The sequence below is a fragment of the Leopardus geoffroyi genome, chromosome C1, assembly GCF_018350155.1.
Source record: "Leopardus geoffroyi isolate Oge1 chromosome C1, O.geoffroyi_Oge1_pat1.0, whole genome shotgun sequence".
Taxonomy (NCBI): Eukaryota; Metazoa; Chordata; class Mammalia; order Carnivora; family Felidae; genus Leopardus; species Leopardus geoffroyi.
The window spans coordinates 203363546-203377878 of record NC_059328.1 but is presented as its reverse complement, the minus strand read 5'-3'; the positions used below and the strand labels follow the sequence as shown (position 1 = coordinate 203377878).

Sequence of the window (14333 nt, the reverse complement as noted above, 5' to 3'; positions counted from 1 at the left end):
TCGTCCCCCAGGATACCCACCTCCCCTCCCACTCCCCCTAACCTCCTCCCGGCAGCCTCTATCCTCTGCTCCTCCCCCCCCCCCCCCCCCGCCAGAGGCAGGTGGGTGGAAAAGTGACATCTGGTGTTGTTCCAGAGGCGCCCAGGTCCCCGACACCCCCCCCTCCACCCCCGCGGCCAAGGCCTCCAAAGAGCTCAGGCCCCAGAGCCCTGGCAGGGGTGGGGAGGGGGTGGGGGCGCTCCGCCTCCTCTGAGTCAATATTTGCTTGGAGCAAACGGGCGCCCGGACAGGTGTGTGTGTGTGTGTGTGTGTGTGTGTGTGTGTGTGACTAGGGGCGGGGACTGAGCAGGCCGTATAAGGGCTCGCTGAGCCCAGAATCCCACACAAGCTCCGGGGAGTGGGCTGGGGACCAAGCCAAGCACGGCCCGGCCAGGTGAAGGGTGGCCAGGAAGGGAGGGGCGGACCAGGTGCACACCTGCGGTGGCCGCCCCGGCGGGCGACGTGTCAGCCGCAGATGCGCGCAGGTGAGGGCGGCGGCTAGCGGAGCGCTGTGTGGCACTGTGCTCGCGGAAGACCAGGACAGGAGATCACCAAGGGCCACAGCCAGGCCCCGGGCCTTCCGCTCCCGCCCCGCGACGAGCCCCTCGCACAAACCGGACCTGAGCGTTTTGTTCGTTCGGCTCGCGTGAGGCAGGGGTGGCCTCTCAGCACCTGCCCCGGGGCCGGGCCCGACCGCCACGCAGGCACCTGCCGTCGCCGCCGCCGCCGCCATACGGGTCGGAGAGGCTGCGAGCCGCTCCCGGGGAAGATCCGGCTCCCATCCGGCCCCGCCCGCCCTGCCTTATCCTGCCCGCAACTCCGGGGCTGCCCGGCTCGATTCCGGGTAATATGGGCCGGCTGAGCAGGCTCCACCGGGTGGCATAGGGGGCTGTGGCCGAAACAGGAGCCCTTCTGCAGGTGGAAACCCAGCTTCTAGTCCCTCTCTGTCCCAGCGACCTCTCTGGCCTTGGGCAAGTCATTTCCCAGCCTTTCCTCGGTTTTCCTGTATGTTCAGAGGGGTTGGTCTGGCCTTGGGCAGGGGCCTCACCAGTCCCCAGATCCTGGTTTCGGGGCTTCTAGCAATAATGCTGAGCCACTTACCTGGGAAGTTGGAGGCCTTCGGGGGATTGGAGTGTTAGCTGTGAGGAGGTGTGGAAAATCAGGGTGGGGGAGCTAGAACCAGATGAAGATCAAGTCTGCTCCTTCACATCTGTTTGGTGCTGACATCCTGAGGGTTCGCTCCCTGCCATCTCCCTGGCCCTTCTTTCAGTCTTCCCATGTCTGAGACAGACAGACAGACAGATGGAAAAGGACAAATGGGGCCTGGTAGCCCTTGCCAGGTGGGGTCCCCAGGCACCACAGCCAACCACCTTTCTTAAACTTCATAATCCCAAGGCTTCCTGTTATATGCAGCTGGGGGTGAGGGTGGGTCTCAGTGGCCCTCATTTTAGGTGGGAGTCCACGGGTCATTAGCCACAACCAAACCTGAGACAGCCGGTCCCTCTTCTGCAGGGAGTCAAAGTGTTAAGATCTGACATGAGGGAGGGGGGTGGAGATTGCCTTAGACCCCTGGCCTCCTGCCCCGGAGAGTCTAGAACTGAGGGTTCCACACACAGCCTGAGGTCAGTGTGAGCCCTTAGCTGAGTCTCTGTCCTTTCACTCCAGGTGTCCGTCATTCCTCCTCTCTCAAAATTGATGGTGATGCTGGTCTAGCCCCAGAGAGAGGGTCGTAGGTGGAGGGAAGCCTCCTTGGACAGCAGTAAGGAGCTACAGTTTCCCCTTAGGGTGAGGAAGCATCATGGGGTAGGAACTGTACTCCCAGACAGAGGTAGCCCCCAGTGAAAGAGGAGAGTGAGGAGTCACTGGTCCCTTCCAGCTCCATTTTGGATGCTTCTGGAGGTGCTGGCTTGTCTCCTCCACTTGTTCCCACCCCCCCCCGTCACCCCCACCCAACTACCCGCAGGGCCTTCGGGATCTGCTGAGTCCTCTGCACAGAGAAAGGGAGGGGGAGGGGATGAGATGGCTCTGACAGATTCCAGGCAGTTCTGGGAGGGGGTGGACTGCAGCAGCCCCAGGGAGGGGGCATCCATGGGTCCCCATGCTGGGATATGTGCAGTCCCCATCCTGGCCCCCCGACCAGGCTTCTGTCCTGGGCCCAGCCCTCTGCTCCTTGCCTGGCACTGAATGATTTGCCTGTTAGGGGCCTGACCGGGCACTGGCACATCTTCCCAGTGTCGTTGAGGGCTTCCTCTTCCCCTCCCTAATCGTGGAAGGGGGTGAAAACTCCCCACCTTTGGCTGGGATTCCAAATCTTGGGGCTGCACAATGAAGAGCTCTCCCCCTGAAATGACTGCCCCCACAGTTAAGGCGGGGGGGGGGGGTGGGAAGAATGAGGCCAGCAGCGGGCAGGCCACCAGAGGCCGTTGTGACTGAGAGCCACTGCCTTTCCCCGCCCCCCCCCCCAGGGCCTAATTTCCCCCAGAACTCCACTCCCAGTCCCCAAGACCCGCATTTCCAGACCAGGGCCAGGGAACGGGCCTCTCGTCCAGGTCCCTCCTCCCTGCCTGGCCAGGGGCGGAGACTCCAGGCGCCAGGCTGGCCTGCAGGTGCGGGGCTTGGGAGGGGGGGTGCTCAGCAGCTGGCGTTCGAGGGGCCCCCTTACCCCTCCCCCTTCCTGTTCCTAGCCAGAGCCTGCTTCCTGTCATCCCTGTCAGCACCCCAGGCGGAGGAGGGGACAGGTAGTGGAGGAAGCGAAAAGAGGGACTGAGCAGTGGGAGTGCGGGTGGCGGTGGGATGGGAAAAGCATGGAGGAGAAATGTGGAAGGGAGGAGGAGAGCAGAAAACACAAGCAGGACAGAAGGATAGACAGAGGGTGCAGCCCAAAGGGATGGGAGACACAGGGAAGATTTCAGGACGGGGAGGGGGGGAGCTGCAGCCCTCCCATCATCCCCCTGTGAAAGCCAGAGCTAGAGAGAGGGCAGAGACAACCGGAGAGAAACCAGAGAAAATGGACGGAGGCAGAGACACAGAGGCAGCGTGACATAACAAGAGATGCACAATTCAGAGACATGGAGAGATTCCAAGGTGCCAGGTCAAAGGTCAGGGTATCGAGAGGTGGAAGGCACAGTGTCTGTGGAGGTAGGGGTCCACCATGTGAAAACAGCTTCCAACCCCACATTGCGGGAAATTACCCCCAAGAGAGGAGAGACAAGTGGCTTCTATAGCCAGGGCTGGGGGTGGGGCTGATACCCCTCTCTTGAGAAACCCATCTTTCGCTATTAAAGAGCAAAAGATGAAGAGGGGCAAGGCTCTGGCCCTACTGGGCACTGAGCAGCAAGGGGCTTGGGTCTGACTCCGTCTCTGCCCTTTTCTGTCTTGGCCACAGCTGGAGAAACAGCTGTGGCAGCTGACTGACCCCCTGCCCACCTGCTGGTTGTGACTCAGCCTTGGAACCTCTGGACGTAGAGGGTACCCAGGGTCTATGTGAGAGTCAGGGGACCTGGGAGTGGAGGCACCAGTGGGGGGGGGGGGCTCATACCCAGGTGCTAATCCTCATCCGGCCAAGGCAGAACCAGAGCCTCACTGACCTTCTTAGAGATTAGTCCCCATGGCGACCTTGGCAACTCGCCCCCTCACTTTGGCTAGGTGTGGGGGGTGGTGTGCAGAGGCCGGGTGGGGCGGGGAGAGAGCCTTCCTGAGGCATCACAGGATCACAGCAGTCAGGGTTGGGAGGGCCCTTCCAGGGTCAGCAGTTAGTACAAAACTGGGGCCTCAAGAGAGGGAATGACCTGCCCAAGGGCACCTAGAAAAGCCTCAGACCGGAAGTCAGGTCCCCAGTTCCACTCTCAAGTGTTCTTTCCAGAAGAGCAGAGGCCTGAACAAGAACAAAGGACATTAAGATACACCCCCTCGGACCCTCCCCACTCATGATCTCCTAAACTGAGATCAAAGGCAGAGCAGCTTGAATGAGGTGAAGCAGGAAGGCTCTCCCTCCTGAGTACTAGGCTGGCTTCCACAAGGCCAGTGTGGAAAAGGGGATGCAGATCCCAGAGCTCTGCCTGCTGCCCTGACACCTCCCTCCAGCCCAGCCCAGCCTGCGGGTGTGGGGGGCGGGGGAAACCATGCCGCAAAGCCACTTATAACCACAACCACAATGACAGAGACTAACATTTATTGGGTGCATATGGCACGCCAGTTCTGTGCTTTACATGCACCTAAATCTTCACCACATTTTTTAAGACTATTGTCCCCATTTTACAGAGGGAAAAACTGAGAAGTAGAGTGCAGCTTATACGCAGGGGAGCTTGGATTTGAACCCAGGCTTTAGCGCAAGACTCCAGAGCACTCTTAACCCTTCAGTGTCTGTATGATCAGGGGCGGGTGACTGAGACACCTTCTCTCCTCCTCTCCGTGGCCGTGGAATGGGATACGTGCATGTGTAAGCGAAGGGCGTACTTGTGTGTGACTCCAACATCCAGCACAGAGTGGCACACAGCACATTGTATTAAACGTTTGAGGAATAAGCGAGTGAACAAGTGTGTGCCCATAAATGAGTGTGATTTGGGGGGTCTACTGAATCCTAGGAGAGTGTTCGCACGTGATGCCTGCCGGATCTGTCTGCGTGCGCCTGCAACTGTGTGAATGCATGTATGTGCGTGCCCTCTCCCTGCTGCCCTGTGTGAGCCCCATCGCTTTGCGTCTGGTGAGTGGGTGGTAGTGGGAGGGGCCTCCCAATTCCCCGGATGGTAGCCAGCTCTTCACCCTACTGAGGGGCAGAGAAGAGGGGCTCTGTTTCTAGCAGGGTAAGACAATGGGTATGTGGGTGGGGCCCCCGCCCCGACAGGATCCCCCCCACACACACTCTTTTGGGGCCAGCTGTTGGACCCTGCCTGAGTTGAACTGATCTCTCACTCAGTTATCTCTGTCTCCCAGGAGACCAGATCTCACAGCCCCAGGGAAAGTGCCCTTCTGCCAGTTCCAGGCTCTAGAAGGGGGAGTGGGGGGGGGGGGAGGCGAGGCAGAGGGTGGGGGAGTGGGGCTGCAAAGAAGAGGCTGGTGGTGGGACCAGGGGAGGGAGGGCCCCAGTCACAGAATTTGCATCTTCAGTCACCAAAGCCCTGACTGATTTCCCAGTGAAATGAGGTGGGAGCAGGCCAACTTGAGGAGAGGACATTGGCCACTGGGTGCTTGCTCTAAGCTGCCCGGCCATATGGAGAAGTCAGGCTGTTCAGGGATGGGTGAGGGAGATGTCCCTGGGGATTCTCAGGGCCTTTACATGGAGAGAATAGAGACCTGGGTGGGAGCCCAGGATCAGGTTAAGTGTTTCTTTGTCAGATCTGAGTGCACGTCCCCTATGGGATGGGTATCTGACTGGGGTCTGAGGGCCTCACAGGTCCTTAGAACACAGGACTGAGTCTGCTGGTTTCTCTTTGGGATCTTCAGGTGCCTTGTGAGATTTTGAAGAATCGTGAGGAAGGTGACTGAAGATTTCCCTATGGGACTGAAAGTCCTCATAAGAGAGGCAGGGCTGGATAGGGTGCGGGTAGGAGTTCTTTGAGGGTGATGAGATCCCTATGAGATCTTGAGGTCTCCTGGCAGTGTAGATCTGGGGACACCATTTTCTTTTTGTCTAACTTCCCCCTCCATGCCCAAAGGCTGAGGCTGTGGATGCAGAGGAGGTAGGGGTGAGGGTGCTGAGCTGGCAAACAAAGCCACCTGTGCATCCATCCTTCAGGAAGCTCTGAGCGCAACTGAGCTGGGAAAACAAACAGGACCAGCTGCTGGGGGTTGAGAGGGGGCTAGGAGGGGATTGGGATGGGGTGGGGGGAAGCTGGGGGGGCTGGAGCTGGACCAGAGAAAGGAGGCTGGGACAGGGGTCCATAGCACAGAAAAGGGACAGGGATCCCAGAGTCCCATTCCAGCACACCAGGCAGGGTCACCTGACAGCCCCTTCCCCTCAGTGGGTCATTCTTCCCTTTCTCCATGACTTTGAGGCCCAGAGCCAGGGAGGGGTCTGGGGGATGTGGGGACCCTGAGAGACGACTAGGCAACTGCCTATCGGTGGTCTTCGTGGGTGTGCCCATTTCTGAGAGAGCCAGGCACAGACATCGACAACTAGGGGGAGCAATGAATGGGCCCTACACACCATTTTCCTGATGAGGAAACTGAGGTATGCAGGAGGGTAGAGGCTGGCTAGTGCCTCACAGCTTCTTAGAGCAGAGCCAAAAGCCGAATTTAGGACTAGAAAAGGGGCGGTGTCCTTTTTCACCCAAAGGGTCTCCACCCCCCAAATCCCAGCCTGATTCCTAATTCTAATTTGGATCTCAGCTGTTATTCCTCCCCACTACTTCCCTGGCCTGTGAACACACACCCCGCGCGCGCGCGCCCCTCCTGTAGAATGTGGTTGTCTGGCCAGCTGAGAAACTGGAAACTGCCCACCTAGGTGGAGCCCCAATCTCAGGGCCGCGCCCAGGACCCACGCCCCAGCTCCCGCAAAACACTGCCCATCTAAGAGACACCAGCGCACCTTCGAAGCTGACACCCAGCGCCAGCGTCACGGAACAGCGCAGACGCACAGCCTGACGCACTCGCCACCCGCGCGCACCGCCCCTCCGACCTCAGCCCCCGACCAACTCCCTCATCCACCTCACCCCTCTTCGCCCGCTTCCTCCGGCGCGTCCCGCCCGCGCCTCCTGGTGGCCGAATCCAGAATTTCTGATAGAGATGGAGGAAGAGGGAGGGAAAGAGAGAGGAGAGATTCAGGTTCTCACCTCCCACCATGTCCAGGCAAAGTCCAAGGGCCAGGACACGAAGAATCCAGGACTGGCTCTTGCCTCCCTCGATAGTTTGTACTTCTTTATGGATTTGGGGAAAGTATACCCTATTTGTGTTTCTCCAACCACCGCCCACCAAGGGTAGGGAATCAGGGAATTGGCATGGTTCTGACCCCGTCTCCAGTCAACCCCATATGGTCGTCCGTGCTGTGACTCAAATATTACCAACTGTGCTTTACTTCTCAGTTTTCGGGCACTTTATTCTTGGCATTCACCTTCACACACCTTATGATCCTCAATAGCTATTCCTTACCAATGAAAAGAGAGACCCAAGGGAGGCTCCAGTGGCTCCCATCACTTGTTGTCAGCACTCCAGAATTTGTGTGTGCGTGGGGGGGGGGTTGGTAGAGTGGGCAAACCATTACCCTAGCTCTCTCGCTGGGTAATTTCCTCTACTCCTCTTCCCCTCCCCCCAGACATATGGCCCAGCCTGACCACTTTGTTGCCTCACTCACTCATGTTTTATTGAGCACCTACTATGTGTCCAGCACCATGCTGGGTTTGAGGATAACAACAGGACTGACACAGCCCCTGCCTCCTTAAACAGAGCTTACACTCTAGCAAGGGAGACACTCGGTACAGCCATAAACACACATAAACAAAAGACGAAGACAGCTTTAGAGTGGCAAACACTGTAAAGAAAATAGGGTGAGGGGTGCCTGGGTTACTCAGTCGGTTAAGCCTAGGGCTTCAGACGTCAGCTCAGGTCATGATCTCACGGGTTTGTGGGTTTGAGCCCCGCATCAGGCTCTGTGCTGACAGCTCAGAGCCTGAAGCCTGCTTCAGATTCTGTATCTCCCTTTCTCTCTGCCCCTCTCCCATTCCTGCTCTGTCTCTCTCTGAAAATTAAATAAAACATTTTAAAAAACAGAAGAAGAAAAGAAAACAGGGTGGTATGATGAATAGTAAATGCCAGGAACAGCATCACTCAGGAGGTAATAAAGAAGCAAGTATGCCAAAGTCTTTGACTAAGACACTCCAGGCAACAGGAACAGCAAATGGAAAGGCCCTGAGGTGGAAATGAGCTTTTGGCAGTTGGGGGAAAAGATGGACGGTCAGCATGGCTAGCCTGCCAGGAGCTGGAGGTGGCTGCATCTGGCCTATGAGTCCTTTTAGTCACAGGAGACTGAGTGGCAAGAGGACTGGCTTTGGAGTCAAAAGGTTTAAATTCTAATCTTGCTTCGACACCGGTTTTGTGAATCTGGCCAAAGGTCGGCACACCCTTGACCCTCAGTTCCCACATCTGTATATCCAAGCCTACCATTCTCAACTGTTGTTGAGTCTATAAAGAAAGCACTTGGCTCATAGGAGCAACAAAATATTATTAGTTCCCTTCTCACTCTCCCCTCCACTTCTGCTGGAATAGCCCCTCCATTAAGGAAAAATCACAATTTTGCCAGAAGTCTTTGTGCCTCATTGAGAGCTACGATGGTTGGGACATTCCGCTGTCAATTGTGAGGAAATGTCCTCCCTGGAGCCTCCCTTAGGTCGCCAAGCCTTTCCTCCTCCTTCTCTCCCTCCCACAGTTCTCCCCGACACACAGGGCGCTGGGAATGAGGGTAAGAGCCTTGGCCCTTCACTCCCAACCAGAGCTCTCAGACCCTGGAGCTGGGTGTGGCGATTGGGAGAGTCGTGCTAAGGTTGAAATATTCTTTCTACCTACCACAGCGAGCCACTTCCCTAGCTACTATTATTTCTAAGCGCTTCGTAAATCCGCGTCCTCCCTTGGGCGGTTCACTCTCCCTGAGTTCAGCGCCGCCTCGCGGCGAGTCCTGCGGGTGAAAACTCCGGGACCGCAGAGCCGGTTCTGGGAACTCAAGCTTGGGTGGAAAGGAGCCACAACGGGCCGATCCTCCGGGGAAAAGAGGACTGAGGCGCGTGAGGGAAGTCTCTTGCGGAAAGTCGTGTCTACCCTCCCTGCCCAGTGTGGCCCCAAAGAGAGGCCTTGACCTAGGCCTGAGGAAGAGGCGGAGTTTAGACGTTGGGAAGAACTCCCTGCGCCCTCCAGTCAAGAATTGGCAGTCTTAGCCGGGCGGCCCCAGGGTGACCTGGTATCTCCATCCCTAAGTGTCCGGGCCAGGGAGGGCGCGTTCTGCCCAGAGCTCGGGTGCGCCTTGCCTGGCTCAGGCCCCCAATAAAGAAAAAGCGGAGTCAGCCTCAGCTGTGGCGGGCGCGGGACGTGTGCCTCAGCACTTTCTATTGTAATCCCGGAGGGCTGGGGCCAGATTGGTGGCTTTGGGAAAGGCCTCGGCTCCCCAGAGGACACCAGAACTGACCGCAGCCTGCCCGCTGACTCAGCTCCCCCCACCCCAGCGGGAGGGAATGCGGGGAGGGGAGACGAGGCCGGGTATAAAGCCCCGCACGCCCGGCCCGCGCGCAGCCTCTCCATTTTTCCGTCAGTACCGCGCTCACCCACCCGGTGAATACTCCGTGCTGGGGCAGGGTTTCTCCGGGGCGGGGGAGGGCGAGGTGAGGGAGAGCCTCTAGCGGCCCTGGTCCAGCCCCGCGTTCTTCACCTCCAACCCGGGTTGGGCGAGCCTGGGCCCCGGATGGGGGCTGAGGGACGCTGAGCCTTTGGTCCCACCCTTCTCTCCCCAGCGGCATGAGCAGCGCCCCCGCGCCGGGCCCGCCGCCCGCCAGCCTCACGCTCTGGGACGAGGAGGACTTCCAGGGTCGCCGCTGCAGGCTGCTGAGCGACTGCGCAAACATCGCAGAGCGCGGAGGCCTGCGCAGGGTGCGCTCCGTCAAGGTGGAAAATGGCGCGTGAGTGATGGTACAGGCGCGGCCGGGCTGGGTTGGGGGCCGCCGTGCTCCCCTGGTCTAAGCTCCGAGCCTGGGACCTCAGCTCTCAGCCCTCCGTTCCCCAGACTGTTAGCCCTGCCTGAGACTGACCAACATGGGAAACCCCGTGGCCTCCCAGAACTCCCCCACGTGCCACAAGACAAATCATGTGAACTAAAAGGATAAAGGCGAGAGGCAACCCTTTGTGGGAGCCCCGTGAGATGGGCCTGAACCCTGAAGGGGTTCGCAGTGTAGTTATTTCCTCCCCAGAGTTTTTCTCTGTGCAGCTAGATAGTTCTGAACTTGGTGTAACAAAAGAAGCTAAATCTCTTCCTCTCGCTCCATCCTGGTCTCTGAGAGCCTGGGGCGCTTGGGAGAGCTGAGGCCTCTGATTATTGCAGGTTGTTGTTATCACAGATTGCCACCGCAGGTTGGGGGGTTCCTACACCTACCTTTGCAGGCACCTAAATCCTCAAGGTAGGAACCGTTGGTAGGTGATCTTCAGAACCTGGAAAATTCCTTTCATCCTGGGGAGGCTAAGCTGGAAGCCTGGATCCCTGAAACCCCAGATAGCAGCTATATACGGTCTTTAGTTTTTCTAGAGGGGCCATATTGCCATGTGCTGTGTATGTCAGGGTAAGGACCTGAGGTTGGAGAAAAAAGATGGGGTTCTCAGTCTTTTCGATCACAGTAATCAAGGTGGGGACAGAGGAAGGAGTGAGCCTGGGGCAGATGCCTCCCAGCTTTCTTTGTCTTTCCCCAGTTGGGTGGCCTTTGAGTACCCTGACTTCCAGGGACAGCAGTTCATTCTGGAGAAGGGTGACTATCCTCGCTGGAGTGCCTGGAGTGGCAGTGGCGGCCACCACAGCGACCAGCTGCTCTCCTTCCGGCCAGTGCTCTGCGCAGTAAGCACAGCCTTTCCCTCCCCCTTCTGCTTCCTACCTCCTCACTCCAGACCCTGACCCCACGATGGCACCTCATAAAGGCTGTCCATCCAGTGTATGGGAATGTGTAAACACAGTTCCTAGATGAGTGGTAGTGGCATTACTTCCAGAACCAGAAGAGTCCCTGAAAGTTGGGACAGTGGACCTCAGTCAGGTGCCCAAAAATCAGCACCACGGACAGCACCAAGCCCATGCCTGTCTTGAGCACCCATGTTCCTCACATCATGTCGTCCACACCTGTTAAAGAGTGCTTCTGCCATCACACAGTCCTGTAAGGTTGGGACGGCTGCTGTTAACCTCATATACAGGTATGGAAATGGGGCTCAGAAGGGCAAAGTGACTTGCCCTCGGACACAAGGGTTAACATGATGAGACTAGAACTCAATTCAGGGATCATTGTTGAGAAGAGATCAATCTCTGTGTGTATGTATGTGCGGGAAGTGTTGGCAATGAGTCAAATGAATCACTGGACAGGAGGATCTCACTTATCACTTGTGCTGACTTAGGTACCCTACTGTTGAGGCCTGGGGCTGAAAGGTAGAGGGTAAAGAGCAAATGCTGACTCAGCCTAGCTTCTATATTCCAGGAGGGGAAGGCCCTAGGACTATGGAAGCCCAGACTCAGCCAACACTGATGCCTGGCCTGTCTGTTATGATTCTGCCATCTGGCACCCCTCAGTTGGGCCTTACCCTATGAGAGGTTGTTCCCAAGGTGCTGCACAGGGGATTGAGTAGTCAATGAAGCCCTTAGGAAAACTGCCTTGGTTCGTGGGCCAAATTTCTCTCAGGATCCCTGATTTTCCTTCTGCAAAGAGGTCCAGATTACAAGATGCTCTCTAGTCCTGACCTGGAAGGGTTTCTGGGAAACCCTCAGTCTCACCATCTCAACCCAAAGCCATAGAAGGGACTAGGCGAGGGACTCCTGAGCCTCCCAGCTTCCTAGCTTGCTATGAACCTGATGGAGTGATCTTTGGGAATGCTTGTGGAGCCAAAGTGTCTGCAGAGCTTGTGTTGGGTGGCAAGGTGGGGAGAGTAGGGCTGAGAATGTACCCATTAATACCTCTTTGGAGGACCTAACCTGACCACTCCCACCTTCCTGTGCTTCAGAATCACAGTGACAGCCGTGTGACCCTGTTTGAGGGAGATAACTTCCAGGGCTGCAAGTTTGAACTCAGTGATGACTACCCATCCCTGCCCTCCATGGGCTGGGCCAGCAAGGATGTGGGTTCTCTCAAAGTCAGCTCTGGAGCGTGAGTCCCAGGACTGGAACAGGGAAGATGGGAAGAGAAGGGAGGCAATGGAGACCAGGGAGGGGGGTTGGGAAAGGTGATGGGGTGCTAAGAGACATAGTAAAGAGATGCTGAGTACTGGGGGACCCGGAGAAGTGAGATGATGGAGACAGACTGGGGGGGCGGGCAGAGAATAGGAGAATAAGAGTCAGAGAGCCAATGTGGGGATAGAGCAAGGGATTTTTAAAAAGATGGATGAAGAGGCAATGGAGAGTGGGAATAGGGGAGAGAGATCATTGCAGAGAAAATTGAAGCAAATGGCATTGGAGCTAGGGGCTGGGGCTGCGAAAGGAGGGCTGCTAATGGGGGACATTGGTGGGGGTGGGGGCAGAGCCTGCTCACCACCCCTGTGATCTCACTGGCCTAGGTGGGTGGCCTACCAGTACCCAGGCTATCGAGGCTACCAGTATGTATTGGAGCGGGACCGGCACAGTGGGGAGTTCCGAAACTACAGTGAATTTGGCACACAGGCCCACACTGGGCTGCTGCAGTCCATTCGAAGAGTCCAGCACTAAGCTCCACAGCCCTGACACCTCCCATGAGGACCCTCAATAAAGGTTCCTGAACCTGCCTGCCCCTCTTGCCTCTTTCTTGGTGTCTTGCGTTGTGATCTTCATCCTAATCCTTCTGAAGGTACTTCCCTGCCAACCTGACTCTTCCCTCAGTCTTTGGGACTGTTGACTATGAAGCATAAACTGGCTTAGGATGTATGTGGCTAGATCCCGACAGGGCTGAAAAAATGGCTGTTAAGAACCTTGGGCATCCTGTTAAAGACAACCAGTCCCACACCTCTCCCTGATAAAGGCCGATCAGCTTGGTCCAGGTGTACCATAGCATACATATGGTGCCTTTGCCATCCTCTGGTTTGGGTGCACACAGTCCTATCACAGCGCTCATAGGTGAATTCCACCCACCTGGGCCAGGCACCAGCATGCACGGCAGGACCCACTTAACCCTATGTGGAGCTCAGTTGGATTCTTCTCTAACCCCCAGGAGTTTGTCTTCTAGCCTGGCTCCCTATCCAACTGAGTAAAGCCTGCACCCTTTTCCTAGCTTTATAGAATCTCTGTCTGATAGAGAAGCAACACTGTAAAAGGATAAATGAGTGAGAAATTCCACTGCCTCCCAGGGCCTTTGAAAGGGGAGACTTTCTCTGAGTGGAGCCCCAGACCCTTTGTCTGAATAACAATCCCTTCGCAATATTGAGCTCCAACATTTACAAAGCATTTTTATGCGCCTCCTCTCAGCTGTTCCCAAGAACCCTCTTCATTCTTCCTCTCTCTCCCCTCTCTTCAGAGGGTTGGTCAGCTGCAAAGTCTACCCCACAGCCACTGACCACAATAAGCCTGGTTTCTGGAGGGGTGGCAGAAGACCATAGCCATGTTGGGGCTGAGTGTGGTAGCAGAGCCCTTGGCACCAAAGCAGTTTCTACCCAGTTCCCTCACTGGCCCAGTTAATGATACCCTTAGTCTCATAAGCAGGGCCTTCAAGGCCCTGGGGACTCCCCTCACTCTGTCATTCAGGGATGCTTGTGTTTTCAAGCCCCTGGTGGACCGGTCAATGGGCAGAAGTGGCCCAGATCATCACCCAAGCCCAGAGAAGGTAGAGAGAACAGTCAGACTTGGACCTGAGCCATTCCCAAGGGCCCAGCTGTGCAGTCAGGCATCTGCTCCCTTAGAAAGAGCCCTGGACCAGAAGTCAGAACACCTGGGACCCAATAATGTAGCATCCGTGAACCTCTACTCCCTCACCTGTAAACTGGGGCTACTGATCCCTGCCTTGTCTATCTCACAGTGTTGTGAGGATTCAAGGAGAACCCACTGAAAATGCTTGTGGTGTTATGGAAAAGCACTGGGGCAGTCAACATAGGGCCCTCATTCCCTTGCGCTACCCTCCATCCCACCATCCATGGATCCTAGGGTTAAGTCTGGAGAGCATGGGACAAAATTCTAGGTAGGGTATGAATTCTGCTTTATACTCGGATGAGTTCTAGAGTCCATGGCCCCTGTTGCATTTGATTCTCCTAATACCTTCCATACTTCATCCATTTCACCATCGAAGCTGGGCTGTCTGAGAGGGGGAAGGTTTGATGAGGCCATCCACTTAAATGGTGACAAAGTCAGGACTTGAACACAGGGCTCCTGACCCCAAATCCAGGCTGTTAAGGGGAGGCTGACCTGAGCTGTGGCTAAAAGCCTCAGCAGAACCCCAAACCCCTTTGGGTCCCAGAAGAGCTTGGGGTTCCTTCCTGGTCCTAAATGTCCCCTTGGGGGATGGTAATAGTAACAATAGCTAAATGTATATAGAGCCTGTCTGAGTGTTCAGCACGGGTTATGTAAGCCTCGTAATTCTGTATGGTAGGTACTACAATCCCCATCTTACAGCGGAAGGGACTAACTTCCCCAAAGCCATACAAGTAAGAAATGGGGGAATTGGAGTTGAACCCAG

The 14333-nt window shown here is 56.4% G+C and overlaps 1 protein-coding gene and 1 long non-coding RNA gene across 3 annotated transcripts; both read left to right on the top strand.

Moving 5' to 3' along the window:
• Positions 1-702: 702 nt before the first annotated feature.
• LOC123599484 lies at positions 703-4574 on the top strand. Of its 2 annotated transcripts, XR_006713163.1 has the most exons (4): positions 703-1379; positions 1705-1824; positions 3425-3522; positions 4300-4574. It is a non-coding gene; the product is annotated as an uncharacterized LOC123599484 (long non-coding RNA). The 2 variants fall into 2 exon arrangements; XR_006713162.1 differs by having other exon boundaries at positions 703-1824.
• A 4610-nt stretch (positions 4575-9184) lies between these two features.
• On the top strand, positions 9185-12455 carry CRYBA2 (crystallin beta A2). Its single transcript, XM_045481294.1, has 5 exons — positions 9185-9291; positions 9471-9635; positions 10417-10558; positions 11704-11846; positions 12253-12455. The coding sequence occupies exons 2-5, from the start codon at positions 9475-9477 to the stop codon at positions 12398-12400; spliced, it is 594 nt and encodes a 197-aa protein (XP_045337250.1). The 5' UTR covers positions 9185-9291; positions 9471-9474; the 3' UTR covers positions 12401-12455.
• Positions 12456-14333: the final 1878 nt, after the last annotated feature.

Bases quoted from the DNA above. Each gene is read 5' to 3' on its own strand.
- CRYBA2 (XM_045481294.1), top strand. From the start codon at position 9,475: ATGAGCAGCGCCCCCGCGCCGGGCCCGCCGCCCGCCAGCCTCACGCTC. The intron at 9,636-10,416 runs GTGAGTGATGGT...GTCTTTCCCCAG, and splicing joins GTCAAGGTGGAAAATGGCGC to TTGGGTGGCCTTTGAGTACC. The intron at 11,847-12,252 runs GTGAGTCCCAGG...TCACTGGCCTAG, and splicing joins CTCAAAGTCAGCTCTGGAGC to GTGGGTGGCCTACCAGTACC.